The following is a 20604-nucleotide window of genomic DNA, read 5'->3' as shown; positions in this document are numbered from 1 at the left end:
CTTTTGGATTCTTAGCACTGATTCTAGACTCTGGGGGAGGGTGGCTCGAGGCTCTCTCCTAGCCAGTGCAATGGTGTGATCAGGCGTGGAGACTGTGCCCCTTCATATCTCTAGTGGTTTAGTTTTGTTTCTGGGAATTGAGCATTAGCTTCCTGTACACTAGACCCAAATGTCACTGAGTTGAGAGAGAGTTGGAGGGAGAGAGAGGTGGGGGGAGAGGGGGAGAGAGAGGGAGAGAAGGAGAGAGGGGGAGAGAGGGAGAGAGGGGGAGAGAGAGGGAGAGAGAGGGAGAGAGGGGGGAGAGAGGGAGAGAGGGGGAGAGAGAGAGGGGGAGAGGGGAAGAGAGGGGAGAAAGGGGGGCAGAGAGAGAGGAGGAGAGAGAGAGGGAAAGAGGGGGAGAAAGGGGGCAGAGAGAGAGAGAATGAGAGAGAGGGAAAGAGAGGGAGACAGTGAGAGGGAGGGAAAGGGAGGGAGGGAGAGGGAGTGAGAGAGAGGGAGAGAGAAAGAGAGAGGGGGGAGAGAGGGAGAGGGGGAGGGAGGGGGAGAGAGGGGAGAGAGAGAGGGTGCAGAGAGAGAGAAGGAGAGAGAGGGAAAGAGAGGGGGAGAGAGGGAGAGAGAGAAGGGGCAGAGAGAGAGGAGAGAGAGGGAAAGAGAGACAGAGTGAGAGAGAGGGAGAGAGGGAGAGGGAGTGAGAGAGAGGGAGAGAGAAAGAGATGGGGGAGAGAGGGAGAGAGAGGGAGGAAGAGAGAGAGGAAGAGAGAAAGAGGGAGAGAGAGAAAGAGAGAGAGAGGGAGAGACAGAGGGAGGGAGAGAGGGAGAGGGAGAGGGAGAGAGAAAGAGAGTGAGGGTGAGAGAGGGAGAGAGAAAGACAGAGAGAGGGAGAGAGATCTAGCAGAACAGTGGTGACCTTCCACAGTTCCTGTGTGTGTGTGTGCATGTGTGTGTATATGTGTATACATACATGTGTATGTTAATGTATATATGTGTGTGCCTATGTTTGTGTGTATATAGGTGTCTATATATGTGTACATGTATGCATATGTATATGCACGTATATGTATGTTTGTGGTATATGTGTATGAATGTATGGGTGTCTATATATTGTATATGTGTGTATCTGTGTTTATGTGTGTGCCTGGGTGTACATTTGGGCCTGTGCATGTGTTTGGCCAGAGGATAACCTTGGTGTATTTCTTAGCAGTCTGTCCTCCCCTCTTCCTTCCTTCACTCCCCCCCTCTCCCCCACCTTTCTCTTTTCCTCTCTCCCCTCCCTCCCTCCTTTCTTTCCTTCTTTTGTGACAGGATCTCTCAGGGGCCTGCAGCTCACCCAGTAGGTCCAAGAGGGCTGACCTGGCTGGCCGCCGAGCCTCCGGACCCACCCACTCCCGGTCTTCCTCTCAGCACCGTGGCCAGCTTTTACTTGGGTGCTGTGGATCTGAAGTCAGGTCCTCCTGCTTGACTGATAAGTGCGGTTATACAACTCCAGCTCCAGGGGATTTGATGCCCCCTTGTGGCCTGTGAGGGTAACTGCACGAGTGTGTGCACACACCCATTTATGTGCACACATTGATGGGATAGGGCTAGGTGAGTCCTGCCTTCCAAGTCCTGCGATTACAGGGAGGTGTCACGGTACTTGGGCTCTCTGTACCAACTTGATCTCTGGTTGTAAGCCTTCCTGGCCCCACTTCTGTAACATGTGCAAACCTGTTATATCGTGTACAAACCTGCTGTATCTTGTACAGACCTTCTGTCTCGTGTACAAAGCTGTCATATTCACTTCGCTCTGTGTTATTACTTGTTACCTGTTTATCTTTCTCCTCCACAGGTGTCGAAGGCAGAGAGCAGGTTGAATTCCATTAATTTCTGATCACCCAGAACTAAGCTGTGTTTGTGTGACTTACCCTGAGTCCCAGAAATTCATTTTTTTTCTGAGCATTTTCCCCCCTCTACTGTGATAGATGCTTCTTTTATTTTAAAAGCAAGTGAAAAAAGGATTAATTGATTTAATTTTATGTGTATGAGGTTTTTTTTTTTTTTTTTTTTTTTTTTTTTTTTTTTTTTTTTTTTTTTTTTTTGGTCTGTGTACCAAATCACATCTCCTGAAACTGGAGTTACAGGGGGTTGCGAGCCCCCATGTAGGTGCTGGGAACTGAACCCTGGTCTTCTGTGAGAGGAGCCAGTGCTCTTGGTTGCTGAGCCCACAAATGACCGTGTCACGGGCACAGCTCAGTCCCATCAGGAATAGCCTCATGTATCTCCAGAGCCCTTTTATGTGATAAAACGAACACTGTGAACCTCCAAACAAGTCCCTGCCCCTCCTTTTCTCTAGCCCCAAGTAAGCCTGTTTGACTTCCAGTCTCTGTATGTGACTGCTATGGATGGCATAGATTGGGCGAGGGGGACGATTCTTAGAGTAATCATCCTTTTGGGACTGGCTTGTGTCACTTAACTATGTTTTTAAAGTTCCATCGTTCAAAAAGAATTAGCAGGAGCTGGAGAGATGTCTCAGGGGCTAAGAGCACTGGCTGCTCTTCCGAGGACCTGGGTCTGGGTCCTAGTATCTACACAGAGACTCATAACCGTTTCCAGAGGATTTGACACCTACTTCTGGCCTCTGTGGGCACGTATGTCTATGAATCACATACATGCCGTCATGTATGTGATTCATAGATATGTGGGCAGGCAGAATACACATGCACATTAAAAAAAAAAGGAAATCAAAGCAAAGCAAAACCCATAGCTATCAGTATTTTGGATCAGGCTAGTGACCTCAGTCTAGTAATGGACATTGTCATCACCTGTACACATCTTATCCCTGGAGTTCTGGCTGTCCTCTTTCATGGCACCTCTTGTCCCGCTGTGTATCTGTCCTATGCTCAGACACCAGAGCGAGGCAGGACTCACCTTTACTTTCTTGTGTCCCTGACAGAGCACCTGTGTGGAATGCCAACTACCATATTAGAGACCGTGTGTTCATCGATTTACTGTCTCAGCGTTTAACATTTAGAAGTGGCTCCTTTTGTCTGAAGCTTTTGACTCCTCTAGCGCCTTTGATTCACTTTAGTTGTAAAGTTTATATTTAATCTTTGGGTTTTTTGTTTTTGTTTTTTTTCCCCCCCTATTTACATCCTCGGTGAGTTAGGAGTCTGCTGGCCACTAGGTGGCGATATTGGTTTTACATTTAAAGCGGTGTAGTTAAGTAATGCCATTAAATGTCCTGGGGCCCCCGGAGTTTAATTTCTGTGATAGTAAATAAAGCCTAAAATGATAAAGAGACACCCCCCCTTCTGACTATAAGATCAACTGTTACTGTTACCCTGACATTTCTTCCCCGCTGGGGCTCAGCTGTGGATGCTGTAGTAGGGAGAACGGGTCTGTAATGCTCAGACTTAATTTGCTGGCGAGCACTGGAGTGTGCTGTATGCCTCAGGCAGGTTCAAATGTGGATTAACAAGGCTTTGTCAATCAAAAGATTGCAGAATTTGCAGCTATGCTTGGTCCTGGATCTTTTTCTCTTTATGTAGCTTTTTTATCTCTCATACGGGATTAAAACTTGGGTTTAATTCCGTGAACGGCACTTCAGAGATTTAAAAAATAGTTGACAGCTAGCATCGGGTCTGTAGACAGTTCTCGAGGGGCGGACAGGGACGAGATACTTTGCCTTGGGACTCTAGGAGCACTAGAGAAGGTCATCTTCTGAGAATTAATAGCTGAGATATACCAACCAAGCAAGGAGACCTCGCCTTGTAAAGCAGGGACGCTCCCTCGTTGGAATCGAACTGTTTCAAGGCATTGGCATACTTTTGGGAACTCGTTGGCAGCTCAGCCTGCCTCGGAGCTGTGATAGCTGAAGAGGGGAAAGCTGTCAGTCTCGCTGGAACCGTGGTGGGCGCGTGCAAGGACCACAGATGAGGGGCCCTCGGCGCGTCTGTCTGTGGATTCGCCTTCTGAGAGCGTTCTTAAAAGTTGCCCCGTGAGGGGCAATCAGCAGTTAGCATTTATCATTTGAATATTTATCTGATAGCTCAAAATATCTGTGCCTCCCACAGCAGCAGATTCCCAGAAACTGGTGTTTATTTATTCATTACCCCTGTCAGGTTGCACGCTTCTCTGAAGTCTGCCAAAAAAAAAAAAAAAAAAATCAAGGCGCCAAAAATGGAAGCGATCCTGTGATTAGCGGCTCCTTCTAGCTGTGCTTGGCGTTACCTGGGCCTGTTTTGCCTCAAGGTGCTGAAACTCTGTCTTATTAAAAGCACAAACATTCCTTTTTTCATTTTTACAGAGTGAATAAGGAATAGGCACCTGTACCAGCGCGATGTGGAATTTAGTAGTGTGCTCTGAGTGGCTGCAGGACGGGTGAAACCATTTTTCTTGAGTTCTAGAACATTCCTGCTTGTACTGAAGCTTGACATGCGGTTAATAGTCACTTTGAAATTTCAAGTTTTTAGCATCATTTTCTCTCTTTCTCTCTCTCTTGTTTTTTTGGATTTGGTTTTTTCGAGACAGGGTTTCTCTGTATAGCCCTGGCTGTCCTGGAACTCACTCTGTAGACCAGGCTGGCCTCGAACTCAGAATCTGCCTGCCTCTGCCTCCCAGAGTGCTGGGATTACAGGCGTGCGCCACCACCGCCCGGCCATTTTCTTTTTCTAATCAGTGAATTACCAAAAAAAAAAATCAGGTTTTGCCAAGTGTTATCTTATATGCTGACTGCTGTTGTCGCTTGCCTTAGTGTGAAGGGTCACAGAGGAATCTAGAAAAGGGACATTCTAGTTCTTGTAATTACTTCAAAGCAGATGGTAAGTGTTTGATACTGTGCGTGGCCGTCATGACCTCCAGGATATGTGTCTACATGTCACTGTGCCCCTGCAGCCGGATTTTGTAGCTTTATTCTACCACAGTTTACATGAAAAGGAGATTTTAGACAACCCACAGGTTTGTGAAAACAGCGATGCCCACGTAACGACATTTAAGAAGCACCACCCTGCGTGGAAAGTGAGTTGGTGTTGTACCAGTTTTGCCTGTGAGGCAGGAGATGAGGCAGGGCTGAGACTTTTGAGAAATTAGGTCACAAAGAGAGGGAGAATCACCTGGAGGATATGGATTTAGAACAGAGTTCTGGAAGGTAACGGCGGGAATTTTCAGAAAGGTATACGCTGGGATGCCTAGCGGGTCTGGAAGTGGGACAGTCATCCTCGTGGGTACAGCAAGCATGGGGCTGGGGACACACTAGGACCCTTTTAGGTGAGGTGGAAGGGAGAGGAATGTTGGAACGATGGGTAGCACGGTCTCTAAATCTGAGGGACATAGAAGAAAGCAGATCTTGACGGAATGCCATTTTTCCTACAGCTAGCCAGCTTGCACCCCGCCCCCTCTCTAAAGAGGGGCGCAGACGCGCAGATGCGCAGGCGCAGAGTTGAGCGAAGGAAGGGCCCTGCAGAAGCCTTTGTGCAGGCGGCTTTCCTAGTCAATCAGACACCTGAGTTGCTTTCTTTTTAAATGCCTGTTAGGCCCATAGCATCTGGCTGCCGATTACGATTTGACTTTTGTTTTTTGAACCTGGCACAATTCCTTCTCAAAGGAATTACTTGTGGGAGCCGCCTTTTCTTGTTTGTTGCCGCCATGTTGGGATACAAAGAAAGGTTGTTATTATCTGAGTCCTCTATTTTCTTTTTCAAACATTCCAGAATGTGGAATCCCGTTACCAGCTGTCCTGCCTAAAATGATGGAAACCGAAGGGGTTTCACTTTACAGTGAAACAAACGATGAGGTTGAAAGAGCTAAAGAACTAAAGGAGACAGAACGCCCCATGACATCGTGTGTAGTGCTTTCCAGTCAAGCAAGGGTCCAGGCGCCTTCTGTAGAGGCTACGAGGAGAATATTCATTACATTTAGCACAAGGAAAGGGTCACGGTGGTAGATGGGGGTCAAGGGAGTTACTGTAAGCCATCAGGACGGGAGGGGCAGCGGGTAAAGCTTGGAATAATGCTCCAGACTAAAGAACGGGCTGAACGGTGGACGAGATAGACTTCGATAGACTTCTGTTTCACCAAAAGAGACCATACCTGCTGCTATGAGAGACGCTTGACCTGGGCCAGATCTGGGTCAGACGGACGATTCTGCTGTCAGCCACGGCCGACGAAGCTGTGCCAGCTCCTTCAGAGCCCTCTCCTCTCCCCTCACGCCTACCCAACCCATACAGCCTCTGATTCCACTGCCTTCTATTGTGGGGAGACTCTGAGCCTAATTTACAACCTGGCAGAGTCCTAGCTTCACCAATAAATTATTCCTATGCCTGTTCACAGAAAGGTTTGGAAATCGCCATTTTCCCCCCCTGGAGCTGAGTTAGACAGGCCTTGGCTCATTAGATTAAAACAACCCCATCTCCAGAACATAAGCCCGGCAGGCTGGCACAGTCTGGCTCCAAGAAGCCGGAGAAAGATGGCCTCACACATGCTAATTTTAGAAATTTATTTTATTGGCAGGGAGATGGTGTGAGGTACTTCATTAGAAGGTTAGTGTTAGAATCAGCAGTGCCACTTTATTGCCTAAAATTGTTTTTTTTTTTTTGACACAGTCTTAAAACTGTGTAGCCCTGGCTGAACTCACTATGTAGATTTCAGACTCAGATACACACACCCCGACACACACACACACACACACACACACACACACACACACACACACACTTGCCTCTAGAGCACTCGGACTACCGTCCCTGGCTTTCATCAGCCTTTTGGTGTTAGCATGATACTTTCTTTTTGAGATGAAAACAGATGTATGTTTAATTTCTCAAAACCTCTTCTTTTGGGTAGCGATTGATAGATGTTAATAAGATGTTCATCATGTAAGGTCTTCTTATTTAAATGAAACAGGAGAATTTATTACTCTGCTGTTGAATAAGAAATTATCCATCCATTTACTTACTGCATATCTATTGTTATTCAGTTTATGAATATCTATTAATAAATATTTACTTTTGCACAGTGATATGTTAGTAATAACGTGTTGTAATATAATATATAAAAGTATTGTAACATATAATGCACTGTAATATAACATATAATAAATATTATTAGTAGTAAGTATTTATTTTTTGCAAGTACCTGGGTAAAATATCCCAGGAGAAAATAGGACTTTTTAATATAAATTCTTTCACTAAAGTAACCATTTCTTTTAGATATACACCTAGAATTCTTTTTTGGGGGGAGGGGGGACAGTGTTTCTCTTTGTAGCCCTGGTTGTCCTGGAACTCACTCTGTAGACCAGGCTGGCCTCGAGCTCAGAAATCCTTCTGCCTCTGCCTCCCAAGTACTGGGATTACAGGCGTGTGTCACCACTGCCCGGTGCATACCTAGAATTCTTAGAGGCATCTTTTGCATATTTCTGTGTGTGTTTGTGTCTGAGAAGTTCCTGCTGTGCCAAGTGCACAGTGGGCCGCTGCTGGAGCCAGCTCTCTCCTCTTTGGGATTGAACCCAGGGACTGAACCCAGCTTGTCAAACTTACTGCAAGCATCTCCACCTCAGAAACTGCTCTTATGTGCACGCCTTCACCCAGTGTATTTTCTGCAGCACAGGAAACAGGACACTGTGACTCAAGATGAGAGTTGCATGCCAGAGAAGCTATCTTGTGCATATATGTTGTTTACGGTCCTAGACATAAGCCCTCTGTGAGTCTGGAGAGACCTGGGCCTTGGCCATTGCTCTTCCCTGCCTTCCATTGCTGTGATTAAATACTATGATCAAAAACAGCTTAGGAGAAGGCAGGGTTTCCTTGCCTTATGTCTCACAGTCCATCACTGAAGGAAGTCAAGGCAGGAACTTCTAAGCAGTAACTCGAGGGAGGGAGAACCCATGGAGGAACACGTTTGGCTGGCTCCGTCTGGCCCATGCAGTCCGTTTCCTTTTACAATCCAAACCCGCCTGCCAGGGGTCCGCGGTGGCCAGGCTCCTCCCACATCAATCATTTACCAGGACAGTCTCTTACAGACTTCCGGCATAGGGCAGTCTGATCTTGTGGATCCCTCCATTGAGACCTCCCCCCAACCCCCGGGACTCTTGGCTATGTCAAATTGGCAGCTGAAGCTTTAAAAAAAAAAAGGTCATGAAGGAGGCAGGTGGTAGATGCTCCGATTTCCCAAGGGTGGAAGATGCCTCGTGATCGGGCATGGTCATGGAGTGCTGCTATGGAGGATTTGGAGTCAGGAACCTGAGAAAGCAGGTTGCTTTAGACCTCTGTTCTCTAGAGTTAACATCAGCGTCTTCGGGTTTTACTGCTGTGAACAGTCACCATGACCAAGACAAGTCTTATAAAGACAACATTAAATTGGGGCTGGCTTACAGGTTCAGAGGTTCAGTCCATTATCACCAAGGCAGGAACGTGGCAGCATCCAGGCAGGCATGGTGCAGGAGGAGCTGAGAGCTCTACATCTTCTTCTGGAGGAGGTCAGCGGAATACTGGCTTCCAGGCAGCTAGGATGAAGGTCTTATAGCCCACGCCCACAGTGACACGCCTACTCCAACAGGGCCACACCTTCTAATAATGCCACTTCCTGGGCCAAGCTTATACAAACCATCACAATTGGTGTGTTAGTGGAGTCAGGGGACCAAGTTAAGAGTCAGTATCTTCAGGTGTGCACATGAGGTGAGCGTCCTATGCAGATGCTGAGGTGATGTCGCCAGGGGGAGCCTCTCCGGGTTGCCCATCAGGGCACCAGTTGTACTGAAGGGGCACAGTGCTTCTGGCTGAGTGAATTGCTTTGCGGGTCTACACAAACATAGCACCTTGAGAACACAGACAATGACACTCCTAAGCACACCTACAAAGACCTGTGAAAGTTACAGCCTTGAGGCTGTAAGGGAGCCTCGAGATTGTAAGTTTGCGGGACCCCTGTGGATAGAAGCAGCAGATGAAGAAAGATGTACTACTCTTGAGCCGAGGGGCTGAGCTGTGTTTGGGAAAGTGGCGCCTAAGGGACCAGCGAGAGACATGCACAGGGTCAGGGCTTGGGCTGGAGACCGTTGGGAACTTGGTTGGAATCGTGAGTGACTTACTGGGTGCTCATCACCGTCATTTTGTTCCAAGGCTTTGGTGCTGCACTGTGTTCTGCTGTTCTCAGACCTCGTGTTCATTAGTGAGCAGCGGCCGCAGGCTGTCCCTTTACTTTGGTATTATTCCTTCATAGCACAGGGCCTTGCTGTTCTCCTGTAGATTCATTTGTGGGCGGCCTGCCTCTCACTAGAAATGCGACACTTGAGCAGACAGGGACACTGTTGCTCTCTTTGCGACTCTAGATTCTATTCCTGTAGTCAGACCTGGTGCGTATTTGCGACCTTTCTATGCTGTGGTGAAACACCGCGACCAAATCATCTTATGAAAGAAAGGGATCTTATGGGCATATGATTCTGGAGGGGTTGGTCCGCCCATGTTGGTGAGACGGCATACAAGTACAAAAATGAGGAGGGACTGAGGGAGGGAGGTCGAAGGGAAGGGAGGGCGGAGCTCAGGAGAGAGGGAGGGAAGGACAGAGGGAGGGAGGGAGGGAGAGCTGAGCGCATGCGCACACACTTGGGTGGACCCTGGGGAAGAGGGAGGGAGGACCGAGGGACTGAAAGAGGGAAAAAGAGAGGGAGGGAGTGGTAGAGAGAGATAAAAGCGCAAGAGAATACTGGAAATGGATGGAGATTTTGAAACCCCAGAGCTGGCCTCTAATGACATACTTCCTACTACAAAGCCAGTCTAGATGTCCGGAACATCACCACCAACTGGGGACCAAGTGTGTGATGTGTGTTGTGTGTGTGCTCACAGGGAACATTATCATCTCATTTAAACCTTAGTGCCTGGAGCATAGTAGATGCTCAAATTAGACTGTAAAACCAACAATAATATTAATAGTTATTAAGTACCTGGCATGTAGTAGCTGACTTAGTGCCCCTGGCTATTGTGTTAGCTCAGTACAGGAAACAACAGGCCCACAGCTAGTTCAGGGACGGAACTGAAGATCACATGGCTCAGGAAAAAAAAAGAAAGCTAAGATTCAGATGGGAGTACTTGGCCTCCAGAAATCAGGTCTTTAAACACCAGAGTTTACTGCTTTTATGAGAAAATGATTAGTTAAAATATATATGTGCTATAAAAATATATTTAGTAGTTTAGTTCAAAGTACATCACTTATAAATAAAATTTATAATGCTGTAATACATTTTCTTTTGAGAAAAACAGTTAATGATTAAGACAGGTATATGGAATATGTGTATATAATATATATACACACATACACATACTTGGGTTCTTGGAAAGACTATTAATATAATGTAACTCATAATAGTCTAACCTATAAATGAATACCGTATTTTAAAGGTTATAAATCTGCCTCATATATGTTCCAAGAAGCATATCATACAGCCTATTATGACGGTAAATACATATCTCTTGCAGAAGTAGTTATAATAATAATAAGCAGATGTGAATAGTTTTCTTTGGCTTTTTCTCAATACAGGGATTCTCTGTGTAGCCCTGGCTGTCCTGAAACTCTCTGTGTAGACCAGGCTGGCCTTGAACTCTCAGAGCTCTGCCTGCCTCGGCCTCCCAAGTGCTGGGATTAAAGACGTGCACCACCACACCTCCTGCGGATTTTCATTATAGTTTACTTGTGGGCCTGGCAACTCAGTTCAGAGCCCAAGGGGTTAGATGCCAGGCTCTTAGCATATTCACCTGATACCTGTAAACGTCTTGATGTTGTTGCAGAGTGGGCTGAGGAGACCATAAAGTCTTCTTCTTCAGAGCCTAGCTTAGAAGATGAAGGTGAGGGCAAATCACAAGGGCTGAGAAATATCTGTGGACAAAGGGAGACCAGGGTCCGGGAGAGATGGCTCAGTGGTTACCGCACTGACTGCTCTTGCAGAGGAACTGGGTTCAGTTCCCAGCAGCCACATGGGGGCTCACAGCCATCTTCAACTCCAGTTCCAGAGATCCAGCGCCCTCTCCTGGCCTCTGAAGGCTTCTGCAATCATGTGGCGCACATTCATCCATGCAGGCCCACGTGCACGCGCATAAAGTAGACTTTGAAAAGGAGAGGCGAGTAGCGATTGAATTAAATCATTGAACGCTTTTCTAGACAGAGGCAGAAAGACAGAAGTGGTGCAAAGCTAACTTTGTGAAACGATTAAAATTATTTACAGCGATTTAAATATTCACCACTTTGGTGTGTGCTCATGTGCCAGCCTCTTCATTTTTCCCCGTCAATATCTCTAGACATCAGGTCTTTGTGGTTCTCCTCTGTGTTGGATTTCCCAGTCTCAGGCTGGCTGTGTAGCTCAGTGGTAGGGTACGTACTCAGCAGAGGCAGAGACCCCAGCACCACAAACCCAAACCAAACAGATGACTAAATCATTTGTCAGCTGTGACACTGTATCAAGACCCCTTTCCTAGGGAAGCCAATGAATGCGTACGTGTGTTGGGACCCACTGACGGTTAGACAGCTGGATTTACATTTGTTTGCTGTCAGGATCCAATGCCCTTGGAAGATAGCTACAGTGTACTCATATAAATAAAATAAATACATCTTTAAAAAAGGAAAAAAGAAAAGGAAGTCACTCCTCAATTTAAAAGAAAAACAGTGTCATCCATTTTAACTTTACTGAAGCATGCAACTCATTGTGACATTGCAAAACGAACTTGGCCACTTTCTGGTTGCTTCTCACATGAGAAGTTGCTTTATCATAGGAATCAGACCAATTTCTCCATTTGACACAAAGGCGTTTCTACTGGGATAGTACTTTTATCATGATTTTAATGGCTGCTTGGTGACTCGTTAGCACCTGCTTTCGATCTCAAGATTTTAACAGTACTTGCAAAAACTTCTTAGTTCACATTAGCATTCAAATATAATTATTTCTATATTATACAAGTATTAATATCATTAGTTTATACATGTTTTGGCTCTTATATAATCATTCATGAATGCTTATTTGTTCACATTACAAATTTTAAAAGGGGATAAAAATTTGTACACAATTCAGAAGTAACAGTAGAGAGGCCCTGGATCAATAGCTCTGGTTCTGTCTTAGATAACTTAATTCAGCCTTTAGGCTGGCTTTATTCTGAGCATGTTACATTGTTTGTCTCTATAACTATTGATTTACAAATTTGTATATAAAAATTGGAACAAATACTACAAAGAAGAAGGAAATGCAGGGGATTTGATATCCAGTGGAAGCAATTCGTATTAAAACCCACCTGTAGTCAATAATAAATGTATATACACTGGAATAGTGGGGTGGAATTGAAATTGGGACTCTGTATCTCAAATGCAGCATGCGATGGTGGTGTCGTGGTGAGTGTAACTGCCCTCATAGCATCTCAGATGTTTAGGCATTCATTCTTAAATTCTTTGTTGGCAGTCACCATGGATTCGTTTCCCAGCTAATGCATAATACGAGACACAATAATGTTTGTTGGAGGAAAAGGGCTCAAGTGTATGGAATGTGAAATTCTGACTTTTGTCTCTCGGAACAACTTAAAATATAGTAAATAGCAGTGGAGTTTCAAGGCTAAGGTGCACAGCCTTGAGAGCGTTGTGCTTTGTCTGTATTTCTGTAGCCACGAGCTTTCTTTTAAGGCTATTTTGGTTTCTTCTGTGTTTATACATTGGTAAACCTTTCAGGAAACCACTCCTGTTGCCTGAGTAATTAAGGATGATATTTCTAGTATCTAGACTTAGGGTGTTGTTTCTATGGTGCAGAACACCATAGCAGATATTTTTGGGTACTTTAAACAAAAATTTGGCGCACGAGGTAGATGGAATGAATATTGTTCTGACAACAGGATTTCACAGGTTAGGGGTGTGTACAAGTTTTGTTTGCTTACAGGTGTGTACAAGTTTTGTTTGTGCCCCTTAGTTATTCCTGATAAGCAATCCCAGGGTCTTCCCTCCCTGATTACATTCACAAATCTCCAGTTAGTGCTTCACATAAGCCATGGGCATTTGTGGGCATGGGGGTGGGGTGGTATGGAGGAGGGGTGGGGGGTGGGCATGGGATGGGGATGGGATGGGGGAGTTGGTTGAGTTCTACTGAGAGACTTCAGTACAGTGGCCTTGGGGCAACCTGGGAAATACATTGGTGTTAACAACAGTGCCAAAGATAGCTCGTTGACTTTCAGACAATGCCAAGGATAGCACATCAGACAACAGTGCCATTTTGCATTTTTGGAGGGTTTTTTATTCTTATTTTTCCTCTTTCTCATTGTTTTCAGGATCTCCCCAGAGTCCTCCTTCTCCATCAGGTGGCGAAGCAGGAAGGTGCTTGGACCATCCTTCCCCTGTTACCACAGTAGGTACCTTTTAACCCAACCATGTCAATCATTGGCATTTGGGCCCTCACACTCTTGTACTTCTTAGGAAGGTTTTCCAAATTATTAAGAGGTTGTATGTTTCCAGAGATGGTAAATGGATTAAATTTGAGTTTTATATTTTGTGATTACTGTAGGAACTATATATTTTGCGATGACAGTAGGAACTGGTTCTTAGTTATAATTAATTTTTGCTTAGTTTCTTTTAAAAAATGATTTATTTTAGTTTATGGGTGTGAGTGTTTGCCTGCTTGTGTGGATATATGCACTACCTGCATGCAGTACTCACAGAGGCCTGAAGAGGGCGTTGGATTCCCTGGAACTGGAGTTACAGATGGCTGTGAGCTACCATGTGGGTGCTGGGAACTCTGCAAGGGTAGGCAGTTCTCCAACCACTGAGCCACTTCTCCATCCCCAAAGGTTTTTATTTATTTTTAGGTGTGTTTCTTTCTTAAATGACAACCTGCTTCAAACTTACATTTGAAATTGTTCTTATAAACTGTTGTTATTATGGGCAGAATGAATTATGAGAACTCTCACCATCTAGAGACTTGTGGTCCTGGCTTTCTTCTCAGTCGAAGCTGGGATACTCAGTGAGGGCGTGTGCAGTACGCACAGCACACACCTTATGCAGAATACGTACCGCGAGTCCACGTGCCATAACCCAGTTCTTTCCATCAGCTTCTCTGTAACGTACAGCAAGAATTCAACATGGATTTTCTTCTGTGAAGAAGAGACGAGAATACAGCTCCCCAAACTCCTAGAAACGCTCAGACGATATGACCCATCTAAGGTGTGTATGACTTCAAAACCATGCCTTGACTTGGGGGACAATAATTCATATAAAACGTGATTTTCATTAAGGGATATTTGAAATAATATTTCTTTGATTTTAGAAAGCAGTGTGGTAAAATTCTCTGAGGTTTACAGCTTACAGAGAACATAAGATAAATCTCTGTGGAAAAAAAAAGTGTATTTATTGATGTTGACAACGTAACACCAGCAGCAGCAGCAACAGCACCTTTGTAGAATCATTGGCCAACTTTCTACAGGAATAAAATTAAAATCGATGTTTTTGCTCATCAGAAAAGGACGTGTATATAACACCTACAAGCATTTTTATTTACTTATATTTTATTTTATCTTACGTGTGGGGATGTTTTGCATGCTTGTATGTATGCATATGTAACCAAGTCTATGGAATACAGGCCATGTGTGGTGGTGCAGAAATGAGTGGACAGTTGTTGCTGAAAATATTAAAAGGACGTGCCTGTCAACTCTCCGCGGTGCCAGATCGCTGCGTTCCCAGCTCTCCGTCCGATTGTCCCTGGAGCCGCTAGTTCTTCCTCAGCCAAAAGCCCGTGTAGTCAACGATCCTAGTAACTAAATGGAACCACCAACCTCGCGGTTGTGTAACACAATACCCAGTAACCCGGTAGAATCATGACTATTAAAGCTTAGTTAGCCAATCAGATTTATGTATCAATAATATCACAATTTACAGGATGCCAATACGAGAATATCAGAGCCAGTTGATAATGAAAGCTTTATCCCAATATTTCTAACCTTGTGAAAACATAGCTACTGTTAAACCCACAAGGGATCAGGATCTTCTGCCTGTCCTTCTGCCTCAATCTTGGCTTGCTTTCTACTCTCCGAGACTTTCTGTTTCTACAACTCTTAGCTCCGCCTCCCTTTTCCTTGTCCAATCACAGGCCTCCCACTGCCCTAATGCGATTGGACAGGGAAAATTCTGCACCAGACAACACTGGTCAATAGACTGCTTTTGTAAGGAGCATGGTCCACTACTGTCATAAAACCCACTGGTTTTGATGGGTGTAACGTGTTGGAAGCATTCATTGTGGCTTCTTTCCGTTGATTTCTGAAAAGCCACCGGTGTAACTGGATGGGAAGCCCATTGGGTAGGAGAAGGCGAACAAGCACGTTTCCCCGCCCTCCCAGAAGGTGCCAGCTGCAGCTCTGGACCTTGTAGCTGCGTTTTGTGTGAACCATTGGTGAGGCTTTTCCGTCTCTTTCTGACTTGTGGGAGACTCCTAAATCTTCTTTTTCTTTCGAATGTTGGGAGTTGTGACCCCGTTCCCAGTGTCCGCCTCACCTGAAGACTATTGCCTCATTACCCATGGTTCTAATTCTGCAGGGGAGATGGTGACTCATGGATATCTTCTAATGAAATCGGGATGATAAATGGAGAAGTTTAAAGGGAGTTCATGAGAAGCAGGTTCAGATCGGAGGTGACAGGAGACGTTTGCCTTCCCCTTCTGAACTCTGCTGTATGGAGAAAATAAAATCTAGGATGTTTTATTTCTTTTGAAAGTAGCATGACGGAATATAGATTACATAATGGTGAGGTCAGTTCAAACCAGCGGGGCTTTTTTTTCCCCCTCTACTGTTTGAAATCTTAAGGGGAAAAGAAGGTCAATGCTGACACAAAGAAACCACACTGAAATATTATCTGTTCCGTGGATTGGGAACTGACTGGGTATTTTGATTCTGTTACTGTCATCCTCACTATCTGTGCCAATGCAAGCGTAGGTCCTAGTTCAGTGTTTTATATGTGTAAGTTTAATAGTTACTGAAGTAATTGATCTCCGTTCAAATGCCTTCTTAGCTGGTTTCTGTAACTCTCCTGTATCTTGTTTGAGCTTTCCCACCCCATAGTATGCCTTTAACATCTGTATAGCTGATAAGACACATTAACTTTGATTTATTTTTAATAGCAGTGAGGCACGGTGCTGGTTACGGATAGTCCTTGTAAGAATATCATTGGTTATTTTTCCAGTTATATCTTTCTTATTGTTGTTCTTTCCACTAAGAAAGCCATTAGTTATTAAGGAAGATGTATGGTTCTTCCCACAGAGTCTCCATTGAGTCCTTCCTTAAAATAGTTTATGACCTCAGTAATCATATTAATAGGCAGTCCCAGGAGCTTTATGAATAGCTGGATACTGTTGCGTAAAACAGTGCTGGCCCAGAAGGTTCAGGTGGCGAAAGCTCTGTGAGAAGGGATGGGAAGTGGGAAGAGCGGGGCTTCCGGGTGGGTCTGAGATCAGCTCTTCCGGTCCCTCCTTCCGTTGTTATTTGCTGACGCCTTCCAGCATCTGTGTGTTTGCTTTACCTCAGTGTCTGTGGAGGTCTGAGCCAGGCCGTCCTGTTGTGGCTGGATGCAGATGGTTTTCCTTGCGCTTTGGACACAGATAATCTTCCTCTAGTACGGGAAGCCCAATGTGGTCCATTTGACTCTTTTCCCATGAGGTCCTCCCGCACCTACTGTGTGTGAGACATATGGGACTTCCTTATCATTGATGATTTCAGTTCCTCCACCCCGTTGCACTAACTGCACTTACTGTTCTTCCTTAGAGTCTTGCCCCCCCCCCACCCCCGCCCCCACCACCCCTTGAGCTTTTTGGTATTATTTCACCGCTGTTGTTTGTCTTAAGAGGTTTTTTTTTCTTTCTTTTTCCAGGGCAGGCTCCGCCCACCCCCAACCCCTGGTCGGTTGCTGCTTCTCCTTTAGTTTCTATCCTCTCTCAATGGTACAAGCTGCACCCCTGATCCTTGTCGGCTCTTGATAAATATTGAGCAAACGAATGAATGAATGAGTGGATGAATATAACTCTAGAAGGGAGCTCTCAAAGATTTATTTTAAACCTCAGGGGTTAAGAACACTGACTGACCTTACAAAATACCCATGTTTGAACCCCAGAACCCACACGGTAGCTTACAGTCATCTGTAACTCCAGTTCCTGGAGATCCAATGCCCTCTTTTGGCCACTGCATGCATGTGGTGCATAGACAGACAAGCAGGCAAAAACCTCATCCACACAAAATATAAATAAGTCTTTTATAAGAAACTCTATGGTTTCTTTCACCTTGATATTCTTTGTTTTTTAAAGATTTTATTTATTTTATGTATATAAGTACACTGTAGTCGTCTTCAGATATCTCAGAAGAGGGCATCGGATCCTATTACAGATGGTTGTGAGCCACCATGTGGTTGCTGGGAATTGAAGTCAGTGCCTCTAAAAGAACAGCCAGTGCCCTTAACCTCTGAGCCATCCATCTCTCCAGCCCGCCTCATTATTCTTTTTTTAATTATTATTTTTAATTTTTTTTTATTTGGTTTATTCGAGACAGGGTTTCTCTGTGTAGCCCTGGCTGTCCTGGAACTCATTCTGTAGACCAGGCTGGCCTCGAACTCAGAAATCTGCCTGCCTCTGCCTCCCAGAGTGCTGGGATTACAGGCGTGCGCCACCACCGCCCAGCTCCGCCTCATTATTCTTATGTGGAGTATTCTATAAAAAAAAATACCACTCAGGATAGAGAAAGGGGTAAAGGCACCTGTAGCCAAACCCGACTAAGTTTGAATGCTAGAACCCATAATTGTCATCTGGTTACACACACACACACACACACACACACACACACACACACAATCTAAATAATAACACAGTTTAAAATTAAGAAAAATTCTTATATTTATGGCACATATCTGCACATACAAAAATTTAGGCAGTAAGAGGGTCTTTTGAAAATTAAAAAATTCTTATATTTATGGTATAATGATAGCTAGTATTTTGTTCATACCAATGATCTGATCTTGATTTACTGTTTTGTTTGTTTGTTTGTTTGTTTTCGAGACAGGGCTTCTTTATATAGCCCTGGCTGTCCTGGAACTCACTCTGTAGACCAGGCTGGTCTCGAACTCAGAAATCTGAGTCTCTGATCAGCCTCTGCCTCCCAAGTGCTGAGATTAAAGGCATGCCACCACTGCTGGGCTTGAATTACTTCTTAACTATAAAGATTGTGATAGATTTATTATCATACTCCTGTTAATTATATTTTCATTTGGATTCTACAGAAATATAATTCATTTTTAACTTAGTCTCCCAAGATATTTAGTTGGCTAATTCTGCTGCTACAACTTAGTTTTGGCCTTACAATTAAATGGCTTTTCAAGAATTACATTTTATCTTTTTATTTAACAGGAATGGTTTTTAGGAAAAGCACTGTACGACGAAGAATCGACGATCATCCACCATTACGCCTTCTCTGAGAACCCGACAGTCTTTAAATATCCCGACTTCGCTGCTGGCTGGGCCCTTAGCATCCCACTTGTGAACAAGTAAGGGTTCAGCTTTGGGGAGTGTGTGCTCTTTCAATGACTTTGGAAGCAGGTTCTCGGATGTGTCTTCAGCCAGAGGTGGTCTGAAGGGGTGGGAAAAAGTCATAGAGAGCCAGACAGGAGGTCTTGCGTCAGCACCGACCCTTACAAAGCCCCACAGACAGACCATTTCCCTCTTTCCACTTCCTAGGATGTTTTGGCAAAATAAAGTGATTAAGTCAGGAGACTAAGGGAGGGGACCTAAGGGCCAGAGAACTCGGAGGAATCACGTGACTTCCGGGATTGGAGAGGATGCTAATTAAGGGAATGAATATGCAGATGTAGCTTGGTCCAGGCTCTCTGGCTGCAGAAGGCTCTCTGGGCAATGGTGTCTGTTGTTTGCACCTGCAGCACGTGTCTCCCCCTTCCCTCCCCTCCGCTCAGCTGTAAGGAGAGTGAAGGTGACCGAATTCAGCTAAGGAGAAATAAGTCGTCTTCAGGTTTTTGTTAGCTTGCACCTTTTTGTCTTTGGAAGATGGAAGGCTGGAAAACATCTGCGACCTTTGTATCCTTAGGGGTGGGGCCGCAATAGAGGGGCACATCCCATTTGAATCCACAACTGCCCTAAACACCTGCATGGCTCGGTTCCTGTGTGGGAGTTTCGCACACTGTATCTATGCTCCGTGCCAGCATAGATGACACCCCAGGGGCATAGCTCAGTGGCAGTGATTACCCAGCCTGTACAATTTTAATTTAAATTGGAGTTTGTTGTGCACTCGCTATCCACTGTGGTAAAGAACAGACAACAGAGAGCAGACGTTATTGGGCACCATGTTTCTCTGTCTTTTGGTGGCTCTCTGGGAAATTCTAGGAAGTTTTTGAACTTCACACAAGATTGGCTCTTGGCTCTAATCCCACTGGAGTTTTTATATTAAATTTAGTTTAGTTTCTAAGTGACAGCACAACATTATACACTCTGGTGGGTACCACACAGTGTTTCAGTCCTTGTAGAGGCTGGATACTGTTTCAGTCAGGGTGTACAGAGGCTGGGGAGATGGCTTGGAGGTTAAGGGCACTGACTGCTCTTGTAGAGGAATCAGGTTTGATTCCCAGCATCCATGTGGAGGTTCTCAGCCATCTATAACTCCAGTTCCAGATCATCTTCTGGCCTCTGCGGTCCCTCACTGCAGGCACACGGTGTGCTCACATCTATGCACGCAAACACTCACATACATAAAGTACAAAGAAATGAATAGGTCAGGGAATACACATCTGTCTTCTCAAACATGATTATCATTTATGGTAAGAGCATCCAAAGTCCTTTCTTCTAAGCGTCTTGAAATTATTACAGTACATAAATTTGAGGTTTTATTTGTAAAGTTCATTTTTATTATGGTTTTTAAAATTTAAAATGAAACACCCATTTCAGTTTCTTCTCCCTCTTGTCCTCCCAGTCAGTTCCCCCCTTCCCCGTCCCCCCATTTCTCTTCAGAAAAGGGCGGGGCTCCATGGATGTCAACTCAGTAAGACTAGACACCCCCTCTTCTATTAAGGCGGCACAGGGTAGCCCAGTAGGGGAAGGGTCCCAAAGATCCCAAAGGGTCCCAAAGAGTCAGACACAGCTTCTGCTCCCACTGCTAAGAGCCCCACAAGGGGGGCTGGAGAGACGGCTCAGTGGTTAAGAGCACTGACTGCTCTTCCAGAGGTCCTAAGTTCAATTCCCAGCAACCACATGGTGGCTCACAACCATCTGTAATGGGATCTGATGGCCTCTTCTGGGGTGGCTGAGGATAGCTACAGTGTATTCAGATACATAAAATAAATAAAATCTTTAAAAAAAAAAGGAAATCACTGGCACATACAGCAAATTTACAGTTTTTAGGTGAAACTAAAATAACTAAGTCTCCTTAAGTGTCTGATGTCTGTCTTCAAAGCCTCTTGTAAAAAATGCAGGCTTCATGTGTTTTGACCCTAAAATTTTAAGTGCTAATTTTTACAGTAGTTTGATAACCCGGTGGGATGTTTCATAGTGGTACCCCCCTCCCTCCACCTGGCTCTTGACCCCCTCACCACCATGTCGAGTGTGTGCCCTCATTCTAACTGGAAATTTGATTTTTACTTTACTGCATCATTT

The 20604-nt window shown here is 44.9% G+C and overlaps 1 protein-coding gene across 1 annotated transcript in view; it reads left to right on the top strand.

Annotated features, from left to right (window-relative positions):
• Nucleotides 1–20604, top strand: part of B3glct (beta 3-glucosyltransferase) — an 88763-nt gene that overhangs the window by 34430 nt on the left and 33729 nt on the right. Inside the window, exons 5-7 of the mRNA XM_052168200.1 lie at nucleotides 13253–13329; nucleotides 14030–14141; nucleotides 18355–18491. Of these exons, the coding sequence (XP_052024160.1) occupies nucleotides 13253–13329; nucleotides 14030–14141; nucleotides 18355–18491 (326 nt within the window). The remainder of the gene's footprint in view (nucleotides 1–13252; nucleotides 13330–14029; nucleotides 14142–18354; nucleotides 18492–20604) is intronic.

This window comes from Apodemus sylvaticus, chromosome 22, assembly GCF_947179515.1.
Source record: "Apodemus sylvaticus chromosome 22, mApoSyl1.1, whole genome shotgun sequence".
Taxonomy (NCBI): Eukaryota; Metazoa; Chordata; class Mammalia; order Rodentia; family Muridae; genus Apodemus; species Apodemus sylvaticus.
The sequence above is the reverse complement of the archived record's forward strand: the minus strand, read 5'-3'. Positions and strand labels throughout refer to the sequence as shown.